Source organism: Sinohyriopsis cumingii, chromosome 3, assembly GCF_028554795.1.
Source record: "Sinohyriopsis cumingii isolate HCF-2022 chromosome 3, ASM2855479v2, whole genome shotgun sequence".
Classification (NCBI taxonomy): domain Eukaryota; kingdom Metazoa; phylum Mollusca; class Bivalvia; order Unionida; family Unionidae; genus Sinohyriopsis; species Sinohyriopsis cumingii.
This window is the reverse complement of record NC_142963.1, coordinates 106,805,162-106,822,415: the sequence shown is the minus strand read 5'-3', so window position 1 is coordinate 106,822,415 and position 17,254 is coordinate 106,805,162. Positions and strand designations below refer to the sequence as shown.

At 34.9% G+C, this 17,254-nt stretch overlaps 1 protein-coding gene across 1 annotated transcript in view; it reads left to right on the top strand.

The window, feature by feature from the left end:
* The window catches only part of LOC149803489 (regulator of G protein signaling 6-like), a 101,059-nt gene that overhangs the window by 75,705 nt on the left and 8,100 nt on the right, over window positions 1–17,254 (top strand). The window contains exons 13-14 of the mRNA XM_089953213.1: window positions 2,345–2,473; window positions 4,242–4,421. Coding sequence (XP_089809339.1) covers window positions 2,345–2,473; window positions 4,242–4,421 — 309 coding nt within the window. The remainder of the gene's footprint in view (window positions 1–2,344; window positions 2,474–4,241; window positions 4,422–17,254) is intronic.

Below are 17,254 nucleotides of genomic sequence, written 5' to 3'. Positions count from 1 at the left end.
CCTCCCTTAGCATGTAATGCCAACTAACCAGTAGCATTATGCATCGTACATTGCCCAAAAACAGTGGGGGCAATTGACCTAAAAGGATAATTTGTAAGTTTAACATTGAAAGTATGACTATGTACCAGAGGGAAGCCATTACAGGTCTATTTAAGTGAAAGGTATTTGTGCAAACACGGACTGGCACCAGAAAAGTACTTATTTATCAGTCCATTCAAGTTGTGTTCTCCCCTTGTCTCGATCACATAGGAACAGTGATCAGATTTGAACAACTTAATTTTGATTGGATGTGGTGGCTTGCCAATGCATCCAATGAAATTCACAGACCCGAAGCACAGAAATATCTGCTTAATATGCCATGGTGTAGATAGGCTTATCGGAACTTTGGCTAGCGAAGATGAGAACTGGGATGGTCAGCTGACATAGATGCAGCAGTTTGTTCATGATTTTCTGTTTGTCATAGCCTGTGTCCCCTGCTATTAAAAACTTTTATTATATACCTATCAATTTTCTACCAAAAGTAAGCCAGAATTTTGCTATCAAATTTCAAATGTAGGAAACTCATTCTGATGTTTTCGAATCTTGTAGTACCTTACTCTCTAACAAGGCTAAAACTACTGTTTCCTAGTGGTTTCCTGGTTACAACTGAACAAGTTTGAATAACTGTGCCCTAGCCTGACTTAACCAACAAATGGAAATGAGTAGCATTCTCTGTAACAAATTTATATCATCAAATTCCAACAATTGTCCACAATTTCCTGTCACTGTCAAACGAATACTGCCATTCTTATGCCAAGTAACATGCATACAGCTAGATAATTGTGTAACAGCAACAGTTACTATGGAGATTTTGGGCAATCAGATAGCATTCTTAGGCAACCAGACAATCCAGCATGCAAACAAGCTTTTTGAAAAAGTTTCTGCCTCTGTCACGAGATATGAATTTAACAAGAATTTCCTTTAGTCAGAAGGATGAGTAGATTGAGAAATTTACTAGTCTTGTTGAATCTTAACTAGTCCTTCCCACAAAACAAATTCAGACATTTATCTAGATTAACAACACCTTTATTTTTTAAATAACACAGTCAGTTGTAATTCAGAAGTACAAATCTTGCTTTAGAAAACCACTATGGTCACTTGAGACTCTTTAGTAGAAGTTCATAAGAAAAACAATGATTCTTGAGAAATTAAGTGTAAAAATAGATGCCTCATTAAAATAGTGTCATCCAGAAAAAGTAAATAACTTAACAAAAGAAAAAAGATAAAAACCTCATTTGCACTGGTCATTACATAAGATAATTCCACAACCAGACGATTTAAAGCAGTACCAATTGTGCTACAGTGAAAGCAAAATAAATCTTTTATTATAGCATTATAGGCATCGTGTGAATTTTCATAACAGATAAAAACCTTTGAGCAGAATGTTTGTTACATTTTGCTAATGCTTTGAAGATAGAATGGTTAATCATAATAGGGATTTTGATGATCATTGGCACTGCAGTTATAGTTTGACAGGGTTCATAAACCTGGTTTAAAGTCTTTTAGTCTTGAGTTTCCCCATTTAGATTATTTAACATTTATGATGAGGTGTTAGGTCAAAGCTCATTCCTGTCAAAAAGTTGGTATTCGTGGAATCTGTGGTGTCAGAATAATGTTCCCATTTACATCCAGGCCTTACAAACTTTAGTGAACTTACATCGAGCCCTAATTGCATGAAATCGAGCAGAAGATGATTTATCTTCTTAGAAATTACAAGTTTAACATTCATTATGCCTTGAATTCATTGACAGATTTATCATGCATAGGCCCATGTCAATGCAGTTTTTGTTAATATCACATGATTATTGCATATGATGGATCTGATTTATCCAAGTTGTTGTTTCAGCAACAGGTTTCTGGAGCTCGTTCTCAGAATAAATGCATTGGAACTTTTTTATGCCTTTCCTTTTTAAAAAAAATATGTGCCTTTTAATATTTTCAAAGGTTTGTGTAGAGCATTTAAATTGGTGATTTTCTTAATATCACATGTCTATTTGACCTCTGATGTCATGAATATGTAGGCTGAAAGATTTGAGTATTCACATGACTAGCAGTGCAAATAGAGAAAACCCTCTCAGATTTCATCATCACAGTTGTTTTGTCTTATCTGCCAATGAATTAAAGACAGTGAATGTGTTATACTTGCAATTTCTCAAAAGATAAATCATCTTCACACAACTTCTTTTGACAAACAAATATACCTTATAAGTCTAACAAAATCAGTAAAGATTTATAAAGCCAGGTTTTGAAGTACAGTTTGTAAAATCGTCAGATGTTTGAGTCAGGTGAGTGATATCTATTGCAGATTTGTATATGAACCAGCTGTAGAACATATCTATGCCTTGATGAAGAATGACAGTTATGCCCGGTACTTGAGGTCAGATCACTACAAACAGTTTCTGGAGCAAGCAGCCCAAAACCACAGCAAGAAGAGGTAACAATACCCTTATAGATATGAAAGATATTTCATAAGTAAAGCAGTATGGACTTTTGAAGCACTTTTTTCACCACCAATTTTTTTAAATACCAAACATTGGCAGAAATGCAGTGTAGTTTCTCATTATGTGAAACTGAATGTAGTTGACAGGAAACTAGTTTTTGAGACTGTAAATATATAAAAATGGGTGGCAGAAATGAAGAGGAAAGAAAGATGCAGCTCATTCTTGAAAAAAATTTTTTTTTGTGAATTACGTTTTGGCCAATAGAGATCAAGGTATTGTAGCTTCTGAAACAGATGTACAGTTTATTTGCACCAGAGGGGCCCAGATTGGCTGAGTGGTCTAAAGGACTCACCATTACGGATCACTGCCATCTCACCTCTGTCTTTGTGGGTTTGAATCTCGGGTTCGGCCATCAGTGGTATGTGAGAAAGCTTGCCAGTAGCTTCTTGTGGGTCTTTCCAGGCTTTTCCCAGGTTCTTCCTCCACCATTTCTACTGGCAGTTATGTATAGCCTATCTTATGCTGAAAAATGGCATTAAACCCTTCAACAACAACAATAATTTTCAACAGTCTCTGATTATTAATCTTTTGGCTTGGTGTTTTAGGCACAGCTATACAAGTCAGTTATTTAGTGATAAGACAATTAGAGTAAAGAGCTTTGCCAACCTGGGCTGATCTGATGGTAGGATTCAAACTTCACCATTTCAGTTGCAAGTCAGGCACACCAGCCACTGATCCACAGCATCCCTTAATTGTTAATTCTTAGTTGACTGATTACATATATGATGATGCAGTATGATTGTAGAAGCATAGTTCTTTTAATTAACATGTTTATTGATTTTTGACAGGCTGCTTTGATTTAGAAAAGAAATCTATACAGTTTTTGATAAGCATGCTCATGGGCTGATATTTCTGATCTACATTTTGTGTTTTTTTTATAAGCCCTGGTCACGTATGAAGTAGCTATTGATCAAACATGCATAGATGTGACAGCTATTATGTAACATATAATGCACTTGTGATTCAGCATTATTTTCTGTAATTCACCATGGGATATTGTTTAAAAAAGGGGGGTGATTTTCCAATAATGAGTTTATGTTTTCTGTTGATTTATAGACAGCAAAGCGAAATTCCATCAATATTCTGAAAGCATTTTGAGTAAGATACTCAAGCTCAGAATCCAAAAATTCTTACAGTCTATAACTTTAATTAGAAAAAGACAGAATCACAGAACTTTCATATTTTTCTTAACTTGGGGCCCCTTCTGTACTGCCAATTTTTGATGATGTATGTGCATCCGAGTGCATCCGAAGTATTATATTTGGTCTTTGGGGTTTTGAGCTTGAGGTTTTTACTCAGAAAGTTTTGAGAATACAGGGCCAGCATTTATTTTTTTGTATCCATGAGTTTTCAAGTCAAAGGCAAGGTACAATACAATTTAAAACTGCAGCAAAGCAGCATATTTCTTTTTTAACTTTTGTCCATATCTTATTTATGGCAATATGAGAAGCATTGTATTGAATGCAATTGTTATAGTGCAAAGATATTAAGAATTATAATAAAGAACTTTAAATATGGTTGTATCTTGGAGAAAAATTGTTCTCTCCTGAATGTTACCTTATCTTTATCTTTATATTTAATCTCTTATGAATTTATTTTCACAATATTTTTGAAAACAAATTATATCTTTCAGGTGTTTAAAAAATGTTGCACACAGGATGATTTGGAGACTTGAATCTCATTGTTTTTTATTTATGACAGGTTGTTTGGGTTTACCAGTTCCACTAGAAGGCAGGCCAGTCCTCAGCTTCGCCGCAGGGGAAGCACATCAAGTGACCAATTTCAGGGCCAAGAAAGTGCAGAAATATATGAAGGAAGCTTCCATTCCTACAGCACGGGCAACTTAAGGGAGCTGGGGAATACCCCTAGAAGATCTCCCAGGTAGTATAAGCTAGTGTTATATTTCAGTGGAATTCACTTGCTTATTAATCTTGCAGATGTATTGTACAATTAGTCCACTGATTCTTTGGTTCAGTAGTTGCAATCCTGAGCAAACCCTTCTGAAAACAGAACTAGTCTAGAAATCTCATTGTACAGACTAATCAGGAAACACTTGACAAGAGGGGTAGGTCAGTTGTACACTTTGAAATTTATTGTTAAAACTCTCTTTGGTCTTAAACTAATAATGTAATCCAAAATGTCCTTGTCTGAATTCACTATAGTTCCAAAGTTTCAGTCGAAGAATGTTATTGAGCTTTTTGTAATTCAAAAAACAGTACAGCATGGCAGGAAACACTCATAATGATGTTCATGTGAGGATAATTGGAGTAGAATTTTACTTTTATACTGCCGTTTATGCCCTTTGTTTGACTTGGCATGTTCTTACACAGTTAAACTTTTTACACACAAATGAATTGTTCATATGAATCATGTCCCTCCCAAAATTTTAGAAAGGCTCTTAGCTGCCATTTCCATGGTATAACCGGTAATGTATTACAAGTGCCATTAAAAGCAACAAACCAAGCTTTACCCTCCCAAACTGATTTTTGTACACTTTAATGATAGTTGTATGCATTTAAATACAGTGTTATACATATTGCTGCAGTCACATTTAGATTGCTTCATGTGATCACTATTATTGCCTGGCAAGGTCATCACATTTGCACTGCATACTTGGAAAGAGTTACATTTGTAAATCAGATTATACAAAGTAGAATTATTTGATTTGAAAGCATGTCAGTCATGTAAGTAATCCTCTCCAAATCATTCAAGTGTTTCAGTATAAGCAAAGGAATTCATTTTTGTTTGTAAAAATAAAAAAGACGATAAGACCAACTCTCCTACAGAATTAACACGAAGTTATGTTGTTGATATATATTGGCCCCCTACCCCCAGTCAATGCCATGCTAACTATTAAATCCCAGCAGCTTTTTCAGCTGAAAGGAGACATTCCAAATGTGTTCCACAAGTAAATCAAATACTTTACTCATCATTTATTAAGCATTTATACATGAAGTTTCTTTGTTGATTTGTATCATACCTACTTTGGTAAAATTTTAAAGCTACGCTAATACACTACTGGTGTCATGCAGTGAAATATGTTAAACTGAATTCTCATTGATGGTTATTGTTTGTTCTGGTCCAGGGTAAACAATAACCACCAATCAGCATTTAAGGTAGGTTATTCACTGTGTGACATTCAGGGAAGTATGTGTGAAGCAACAGACAAATTTGGCACAGATTATGGAAAGTATGTAAACAGAGATGTAGCCAGGATGTATGAATCAAAAAATTTGTACAAAATCACTTGGGGCTGTGTTGTATGAGAACTCCCACAAATTAATTGAAAGTCATACAACTGAAATGTTCTCAGTGCAGTATATAATTTTTGTGTAACTGTCCTCCCATCAAATGCTTATTACATTATTAGTCACCCCAGTAATGTAGCGCTGTTTTTGGGTATTCAACTATTTACGCATCTGGGCTCCTCTTCTTGACCTGAAACTAATTTGATTACTCTGTTGTGCCTGAGAACATGCATTATGTTGTAGTTTAAACCTTACATCAATGAAATTTGTGAAATGCACATTTAAAATACGGGCTACCTAGAAAACCCAAAATGGCTGACTCCCAGTGTGGTTTTTCTTCAGATGGCAATTTCATTCAGCAAATGCTTACTGATAATAGTTATGATGACAATAATTTTAAACGTTATGACATCAGCTTATTGGAGCTGGGAAAGTGTTAATCTTCATACCAGTGGGAGATTTTATGCCAGTAAATGGAGATAAATATGAGTCTGAAGTACATGCTGGATGGACAAATTAGATGGCATGCCTGTCAATTTTATGCCAGTAAATGGAGTTAAATATGAGTCTGAAGTACATGCTGGATGGACAAATTAGATGGCATGCCTGTCAATCACCCTTTCAGGAAATGTACAAAAGGCAGAAATACAATCCAAATTAAAGTACCAACAATTTAAAAGTAGAATGCAATTTTCATTTATTTTCTCAAATAGTATAGCCCTTTGGTATCTTTTGCTACAGGCATATATTCCATTTGGGATTACGATAAACTGATTAAAAAATTTCTATAGAAAGGTAAAGATATTTATTTGATCAAAATACCTCTGTCTAGTGGCAAAAGTGAGACCTGCATCTGATCAAATGGAGCTTCCTTAATTGGCCTTGAATGTTAAATAAAAATCACTGACAAATAACAGGTAGTCTGTTTGAAAGTATTTTTGTTATCTTGTCATGGACAAAAATTGCATATAAATAGATGCTCAGAATATGTTTGTAATCTGCATACTAGAAATACAACCAATAAATCATATAAAAGGGCACCACCTACCACTGACAGACCTTCTAAAGATGGAAAAACCATGTAGTTCATATGTGTATCTATAATGTATTGTATTGTAGGCTTTGTAGCATGAATCATAGCAATACATGGCACTGGTGTATCATTTCATCCCTAGAATATACTGTATATAAGACTTTCAGTGTATATATTTAATAAAAGTGTTTTAGAGTATCTACTGTATATGTGTGTTTGAGTGCTGCTTGGGTTGTATTTTGTTAAGCCACCTACCTTGGACTCTGGGTACTTCCCAGGTGGGGATTTTTAGCAGTGATCTGGGCCCATGTCCCTATCATGGCACTGAAGACTCAGTTGCCATAGCCTTGTATCCCAGTATTTTATCAGCTGCCTCCATGGAGGAATCATTATCTCTGGCAGCATTTAGATTGCTGTGGCTGTTTTGAAAACATTGAGACATTGCACCCTGTGCAGAGCATCTTCATCTCAATAAGGATGCCACCTTTGGAGACATCAAGGTTTCGTTTGAGCACAGTGAAAGTCTTTTGAAGCCTGTCTCTTGATGCAGAGATATTTGGAGGGTTAATCCCAACAGGGGCTTTGCAAGACTTGAGGTTTCAGCAGCATCAGTTCCTGGCCATGGTACCAGGCCTGGCTAAACCATCCTAAGATGTCTACAACCTAAATGTTTCAAGCATGGGAACCAGCAGAACCATCAGCTTCAGTTTAAAACTCCTTTCTACCTATCTGTTTCAGAACGTAGTAGCCATTAGGGCCAGGTCTAAAAGTCTGTTTACATCTTGCTATTGCCTAAGGATAGGCAATTGTCACTAGAGAATGGGGGTCGCACTATCTCCTGCTGAGTCTCCCTTTTCTTAGTATTTTAGTATTTTCCAGATTGAGCCTTTCTTCAGAGACTTTGTTGAATGTCACAGACAATGCTGAGGTCCTTTCCACAGTAATGGAAGGTTACCAACTTTGCTTCCAAGACCCTCCAAATTTTAGCCAATAGTTTAAAGTGTCTATTGATGTACTTTCATATGTTTAGATGTATTGCATTGCTTTTTGTGTGTATATAATGTGACATTCATCACACATATTCCTGTGCAATTTTAATTATATGTATATATGAATAATTTTTAAAAGAAAGTTTTATTGTATAAATCTTTCTTTTTCTTTATGAGGGGAGGTGTTATGTATATATTTATTTTGTATGTTCATTTCAAAGCTCAAAAGGCCACAATAGCATGTTTATGAAACAAAATGGCCTTATCTTATAGTAAAAGTCCACAATGGACAAAATAAGCTTTTTAATATCTTTTTTTACGAAATGCCCCGCTTACAATCTATAATCATAAACAACATGCATAATATAGATAAATATAACATTTCTTGCAAACTGGATACCTTACATGGACCTCCTATCAGCTTTGAGGATCCAACCTACATCACCATCTAAATTGGTGAAAAGTTCAGAACAGGTTTCCTATCTGAGTTTTGATTCAATGACAGGAACCTCACTCGTTCTGAACACTGATGCCCCAGATTCAGGCTGGGGTGCCTTGTTTGAGTATAAGGGAGTAGTTCTGCAAGGTTTGTGGTCCTGGGAAGAATCCTTTTTTTTAAAATATGCTGGCTGTTTTTCTAACACATCACTGGTGTGTCAAATGCAAAAGACTACTGCATCATGGTTTTCCTGGGCAACAGGTTGGTAGTAGCATCAAACAATAAGGGGGCACTCATGCCCATTTGCTCAGCTTGAAAGTCTGTACAGATTGTGAGGAGATCATTCTCAGAGTCCACTACACTAGACTTGATCACAATGAGGCTGAGAAAGAAGCACCCTCTGTATGTATCACCATTGCCTGATCAGAGAGCATGAGCAGTGGATACCTTCAGTCTGTGGTGGGACCAACTGTGCATCTGTGCCTTCTCACCTTTCAGAGTGATCTCTCAGGTATTTCACAGACTCAAGACTTCCTAGTCACAGCTCATACTGATAACTTGCCAGTAGCTCCAGCAATTATAGTTTAGCAATCTCCTCAACCTTTTGGTTGATGACATCAGGGAATTACCACTAAAGGGATATATGATGTTTGCAGCACAGATGATTCCTCTAGCACAACACTTTTTAAATTACCTACTTTCATGCCTGGCTCATATAAAATGATCTAACTGCCTGAACCAGTTTTCAAGGAAGCATGCCAAATGCATCACTCTGGCTAGAAGGCAATAAACTTCCAAAGTTTATGACAGCGTATGAAGAATAATCTGAATGATGCAGTAGGAAATGCATTGATCCTATCTGCATTCTTAATTGTAATTAAGAATTTCCCCAGACTCTTTATGTTGAAAAAGATTGTTCAGTATCCATCATTAAGGACTGTTGAACATCCCTCACATAAGTCTTAAGTTCTCAGTTGGCTCCACTGAAGGGTTGGATCCACATCAATCAGATGTGATCAGGTACTTTGCATTCCTTAGGCCAGTCTCTTGCTTCTTAATGCAGAAATAGAACCTCTTGTATGTTCTTTTCTCATTAGTTAAACCTAATGAACCTTTGAGTGAAGCTTTCTTCAAGGATCTTTGCCTTAAAACATTGTTTCTTCTTTCCCTAGTGTCAGCAAGAAGGAGTTAAATTTGTACCTTGTTAGTGGAAAAGAATTGTTTTCAGTTCATCAGTAACTTTGATTTTTCCTCTCGTCTTTGCCATCTGGAGGTTCTGGCCAAGATTCAGCTACCTGTTTTTTGAAATACCATGCCTTAATTATATTTTTGCTGGGGATGATCAAGATAGACTCATTTGCATAGTTAGAGCTTTATGTTTCTATCTGTCTGAATAAAAGAAGAAAAGAAAGGGTCATAACCATTTTTCTTTCTCTCAAAGTTACCTCTGATATTTCAACAGCCTCCATCTCAATGTGGATTGTTTGGGCTATTTAAACACTTTATCACCCTCTTACTGATCGTTCTTGCATGTAAATACATGTGGTTAGGACTGCTGCTGTATTTTGAATCATTCTTCTTGGGCCATTTTGAACCATTCTTCTTGGAAGATATAATGAAAGCTGCCATATGGTGATCTCACTCCACTTTTGTTGTTTTGCCTTAGATCAGTGTTATACCCAAGTGAGGGCATTTATGGTTTTAGCTCAGTTATGTCAGCCCAATGATTGGATTTTTGGATAACTGTTTAGTTGGTATTTTTATACCTGTATTATGACTCTGTTGTCTGTGGTCTTAAACTAAGTAATAGAAAAAAGCAAAAAGCAAACAAGTTTTGTAAAATTAAAAAAATAATTTATTTCCCTAGAATGCAAATTTAACAATTTAAAAAGAACTTACAGTAATACAAATTAACTCACAAATAGTCCTAGAATTTCTAACAAGTCCCAATGAATAAAGTTCTGAGTAAACTTTAGTGGTATTTCAAATAAAATCCAATGCTAAAGGTGTTGATATGCCTGTAGTGGCAAGTAGCCTTAAATGTACTAATGTACTAAAGGACTGAAGTGTTATGATATACCAACAGTCTTTTGATGACTCCTAGTAATAGAATCCAATAAGTTCTCTCCAGTGGCCTAGTGGTTAGAGCATCTGCCTCGTATGCTGGAGGTCGTGGGTTCAGTCCTTGGCCGAATCATGCCAAAGACTTACAAAAATGGTATTAACAGCTGCCTTGCTTAGTGCTCAGCTTGAATAGATTATTGTTAGGACTAGTCGGACTGGTGTCAAGATAATGTGACTGGGTGAGACATCATGCTGCATGTCTTTGGCATGATGCCCCAGTGCTAGACATCACTATAAACTGCCACACTGCAGACATCGTAGTGATATGACTGAAAAATTGTTAAAGCTGCGTTAAAAATCCAAATCACACACACACAGTTATTGTTTGAATTCACTATAATTTATGTTAATGTCTTTGTCCAAGAATATTAATATAGAACGCTTTGTTATTCCAGAGAATAATAAATAGTATCACCCAAATCAAAATCTGAATACATCAGTACAAATGATTTCTGCCAAGATATTATCACAGGAATAAATCATTTTTCCAGTAATCAGGATTATATAAAATGTAAGACACAAAAGAAATACCCAGAAGAGGGCAAAAAGTTCATTTCTAGAACAATCTAAATTCTAGTTAAAAGGTCTGTGACTAAAATTATACTGAAGAACATGATAAACATAATGTCATTGACTCAGACTAAGATAATGATCTTAATGTTTAACCTACACTCACTGAGAAATGTAAACTGTGTATTGTTTACAGAATTTAAAAAAAATGATTTACAGCCAGTAGACAATGAACTTGATTTCGGACAAGGTCAGCTACAAGATACAATTTGACATTACCTATAGCAGATAATGAATTAAAAAAACCTAACAAACAATACAAATTAAATATACAGTACACCTGGATATTAGCAATAATGAAAACTTCAATGGTTTTCAAGCTAAATGGACATTTGAGAACTTCATTCTGAGTTGTTGCTGTTGTAGGGTTTAACGCCATTTTTCAGCACACGATAGGCTATACATGGCGGCCAATATTAATGGTGGAGGAAGAACCCGGGAAAACCCCGGAAAGAACCACTGACCCACGAGAAGCTACTGGCAAGCTTTCTCACATACCCACATTGGCTGAATCCAAGACTCGAACCCACGCAGACAGAGGTGAGATGTCAGTGACCTGTAATGGAGGGTGCTTTAGACCACTCGGCCACTCAGGGCCTCTCATTGTTAGTAAAATTAGCCCATATACTGAAGTTGGAAGGACAGTAATTCATCACCCAAATGAAGCTTTACCTTGTCATTATTTTGATCTGATATGTAATCAAGATCTTGGGCAACATTTAATTACAACCTTTACACAGAACAAGGAGCACCCACCATCTGCACCAAAATGAATGTTAAGTAATATTCCAGTTATAATGCATCTGCGGGTTTATATATTTGCATTTGTGTTTTATGTCTCTCATCCATGAATGACTATTAGGACAAGAAAAAAGATGTTTAAGAATAATTTAAATAGCATTACATTACTCCTTCATTATAACACTGTTCATGGTTTCATAGACTATAGAACTTTAAAGTGAGACTGCCTTGAAATGAAGTACATAATGCTTATAATTTTACTACCACCAAATTAAATGGGATCCATACTCATCCTAAAACAGGAACTGTGTTATGATGGAGCTAATATTGAGGGAGTGCTGTATGTCCCATGATCATTTCAGTCAGATAATAGAACTACTTACATTGTATGCATGTTTTAATTATAAACCTGTGAATGAACTCGCATTTGTAAAACAATTACATTTTAAAAAATATAAATATGTCTGCTTAATATTGTGAACTTTTACTGCATTCCTGGAAATGGACCAAAATAAACCCAACAAACCTCCGTTATTTTTGTATTAGAATTTATTATGGAATGAAAATACTGAAACCAAATGAACAGCTTTGTTGACTTTCCAGCAATGGTCTGTTCTTCTTGCTCTCCAATTCTCATGCAAGTACATTTAGTAAAATTGTAATTACTTTTGACATTCTTGATGGAATTTTATTTTGTTCACACCATCTTAAATGGTGTAAATTTCCCCCATTTCATTCACTTACATACCAGAAGGTTATATGCAAATTTCAGATCAAATAATTGCATTGAATGGAAGTTTTAAACAAAATGATAATTATGTTTTTTTAGTTTACATTACTTTGCACTAGAGCACAGAATGGCTGAGTGGTTCCAAGTGCTTGCCTTTACAGATCAGTGACATCTCCACTGTGTGTGATTTAGAGTATTGGATTGGCTAATGTGTGTATGTGATAAAGCTTACCAGTAGCTTCCCCATGGATCAGTGTTTTTTTCCAGGCTTATTTCTAATCAAACATACTGATTGCCATATATAGCCTGTCACGTGTGAAAAATGGCATTAAACCCACAAAGTCAAGCATCAGGCCTTTACTTTGTATTGAATTTTTCACATGTGATAAATGAGTTTTGTTCTACTCATTACTGGCTTTATGTTCTCACCAACAATAAAGTAAAGACTTTCATGAATAATAATCAGTTTAGGTGACTGTATTTTTCAGCCTTGCAGGATGGTTTTCTTCTGTTGCTTATTTCAAAGAGATAGAGAGATAGTTCCCTTATTGCATTGCAGAAATACCTTGTCACAGTTTTATGAAATGTTTGAGTTTTAAAAAAACGAAAAAGGGAATGTTGTTTTGTAAATTAGACACATTAGTAATTGCAAATTCTAATCTTCACAGCCTTGCATCATATCTGGGAACAAACAACATCAGCTGCTGCTCTTTTGGGTAGGTAAAGTTGTAATGCTTGGCAGGTATATTTGCAAATTGTTGTTGAAATGTGCCTTAGCATTTATTTTACCAATGTTGATGTTGTGACCATGAGACATTTTTGTTGAGTGAGACATTTTTGTTCAGTATTTGTTTCTTTTAGCTGCAATAAAGTCAGGACTTACTACATATTTAGTGGTTCCCCTCTTCTTGACTTTACTAACGTTCTTTATTCATGTTGTATATATGCTTTCATTCTGATCAAATGTCTGGTGTTGTCAGTCAGTTAAAGAATTGATCTCCTGTTCATTGGGATGGTTGATGCTTTTTTATTGCAAGCAATCTCTTGCTGAGATGGGCTAACACTTCTTTGTGTGCCCATTCCTTTTGCTCCTCACACTGTTTTCAGCCTTACATTGTTGTGATCAGGCTTCTAAGTGTCCCAGTGTACGTATGCTGTCCATATCCATGTGCCTGGTCTTTGCTGATGCCTATTTTCTCTTCTCTTGTTAACAGTCCAAGTTTATTGTCATTGCCTTGGTTACTTGATTATGATAAGACTAGGAATATTGTGAGGTCTCATAGAGCAATCATCTGTTCAGTCTTCAGATACATATAATGATAAAAACCATTTGTATATTTTTTTAGAAATCAGATTGAGATATAACTTTTTTGGACTTGGCAATATTAGTGACTACTTTGAGGGAACTTTTTTGTGTATCATTAAATCTTTGCTTATTTATGATTATTGAGAATCCGTGTACTTACGTTTTGGGATCATGCAGTTATATATCTCAGCATCATCTATTTCACTGGGCTGCCTGGAACCTCTAAAAGATGTTTGTGATACTCTACTAACATTGCCTTCCTTTTTGAGAAGTGGACTTTGCATTTATGATCATCAGTTGTGTGCTAGCCTGAATGGGTAACTGTAAACAGGTATAGAATATGGCAGTGGCAGGTGTAGTATATAACATGAGACTGATGACGATGTCTTGTTATGCCCCATCTTACTCTTAGTGCTAGGGCTGTGTGTTACTGCAAACATTGTGATATGATATGTATCATGATACAGAGGTCCAAGTTTTATACACATCCTCATACATTCACGTTATTCCAAGTTTTATGCCCTAACTGTGATAGCAGAAGATGGCATATTGTTTTGCTGCTGTCTGTACATACATATATTTATCCATAAGACTTTTTGTCTGTCCCAAATAAGGTGGACAAATCAAAACTGGTAAGCATTATTGTATGCATATCTGGATGAAATAAGCATTATTGTATGTATATCTAGATGAGATAAGCATTATTGTATGTATATCTGGATGAAATAAGCATTATTGTATGTATATCTAGATGAGGTAAGCATTATTGTATGCATATCTGGATAAATAAGCATTATTGTATGTATATCTGGATGAGATAAACATTATTGTATGTATATCTAGATGAGATAAGCATTATTGTATGCATATCTGGATGAAATAAGCATTATTGTATGTATATCTAGATGAGATAAGCATTATTGTATGCATATGTAGATGAGATAAGCATTATTGTATGCATATGTAGATGAGATAAGCATTATTGTATGCATCTCTAGATTAGATAAGCATTATTGTATGCATATCTAGATGAGATAAGCATTATTGTATGCACGATTTAGCAAAATCCACTAAGTGCAGACAAATGAAATTTTTTAGGCTTATTTATATTTACATATTGACGACCTGATTAGATTTTTATGCCATTTTATCAATTTTTGACTTGGAGGGATTTTACTTGCATGAGCCTATGACATAGCGTCCATTCTCTTGAACCAATTATAATTTCTTTTGCTAATAATAGTAACACATTTTATTAACTTATTTATGTTAGTAACAAAGTATGGTTAGACTTGATAGTATATATTGTTAAATATATTTTGGTTAGACTTGACAGTAGTTACTTCATTTTGATATTGTTCCTCTAATGATAGTACATAAAACAATAATAGAAAATGCTTTTACATCTAGATCACCACAGTATATAAATATCTCCTTAAATAATGTTTAGATGTGAATATAAATTATCTTGTGTCATATCAAGAAAGATAACTTAATATAGAAAATTTTAAAGATTATTTAAAGCAGTATGTTTACAATAGGTAAAAAGGACCATGAATAGCAGTATATTGTGAGTGATGTTCTTCCATGTGATCTTATATAATTTAATATCACTTCACCCCTCTAAAGTTCCAGTATCTGCAATACTTTGATTTAATTATTTTACTTATTTGGAACTATTTAGACTACGATTTTGATTCAGACAAAAGCCTTTACTTGCAAGATTAAGCAAAATCTACATGAATGAAGTAGATAGATAACATTTGGTTTAAATGTATGCAAGGATTACCTGATAATAATTTCATCAGAAACTGTTCATTTTTTATGATTTGAAAAAAGAAAAATTGGGCTGACTATTTTGCTCCATTACATTTTGTAATCTGCTGTGGGGGTATCTGTGTTTTACAAAATAGATCTAGTTGCCAACAAATTTTGATCAGCTTGACTTTGTCATCACAGTTTATTACCATTTTAAATTTGCTGTCAAACTATTTGGATAAATGTACATGGTATTGTGGTGTCCATATGAACTACGGTTTGAAAAAAAATTGAAAAAAATTGATACAATATGAGAAAATCAAACTTAATTGCATCTCCTATAGAATTACAATTTGCTGATGTCAAGAATATTACAAAATTTTAAAAAATTCCATTGTGTTTTGTTATTGCCATATTGCTATAGTTTTAGAGGGGATATGTGGTGTTACATATGTGCTTACATCTGTCCATCTTTCTGTCTGTTCATGTGTATTTGTGTGTCCATGGTTATTTTCTGTTTCCACAGAATATTGTTCTCATTGCTTTTTCAAAATGGAAATGTTCTCTCGCAGTGTTATTTGGTGGGGTTTAGTGCCTGTAGGAAGACAGTTTCCGTGGGAGAAGGCAATAGTAGATAGAGGATATCTGGTTTTTTTTGAGTAGACACATGGACATAATGTCATGAATGAAGTGGAAACATTGCATTGTCACAAGTGGCAGAGCCAATCATGTCAATACAAAATGTTTCTACTTCATGAGTGAAATATTTCCATATATCTACTTATAAAAAAAGATTTCTCTTTATTATGTATTTTTTAAAAGCAAAGGCTATCAGTTTGCATGGATTTTTTTCACTCTGTGCCAATGTGTAAACTAACTGGTGCATTATTATGTTGATGGAAAGAAATACATACATTTTATAATAATTTTGGGACAGCAACATTTGACTAAATTAGCATTTACGTATCATGCATCAGATTGTATATCTTGTCAAAATAAAATGATTATTCATAGGAAGTGAAGAGATTTTTGGTTTTAGTAACATGTCATACAAGGATTATTAGTGTTGGGGTGGGTGGGCCTAATATGAAGACATCAAAGAGCAGTTGTATATGACAGACTTCAGTTTGGTAGCAGATGCTGCATCCAATCGTCAGTTTCACTTAATTTTGGTTTGCAGTCAGCACTAATCAATGCCTGATTTAGCGTATATTTTCAAGCATGATTGTGATGAGAATTAAAATTGCTAATTTATTCATCAGTTTTTTTATATCTTAAGAATTGTATTTTTTTATACAGTATTAAAGGTATACAGTAGTGTATGGATGACTCATAGCAACAAGTTGTGTAAGTTCAGTCGCTGACAGTTTCCATGGTTCATGTAGAAAGATAAATATGAAATTGGTAATACTTGAAGCCTCCTTTTTGCTGTTTGGAATTCATTTCTGTGCATTGATGGCACCTCATTGATTGCATAAATGTACACTGGAAGATCTACAATGGCACATTTCAAGATCTATACATCCTGATCTTGAGCTAGAGAGAGGAAGGGACCATAGGCACCCACACATGGGGCAAGGGGGATATCACTCTAAACCCATTTTTGGCCTATATCTGTAAAACTTAATAGCTGACCACTACATTTTTGCCACCTCTCCATGCTGAAAATAATTATGCAGGTGCTCCTGGAAGGGAGGAAAAGAGAGAAGGAGCAGCAGAAAGAAATTGAAATAGGCATTGAATAACATACATAAGGGGAGATATATTTCATGAATG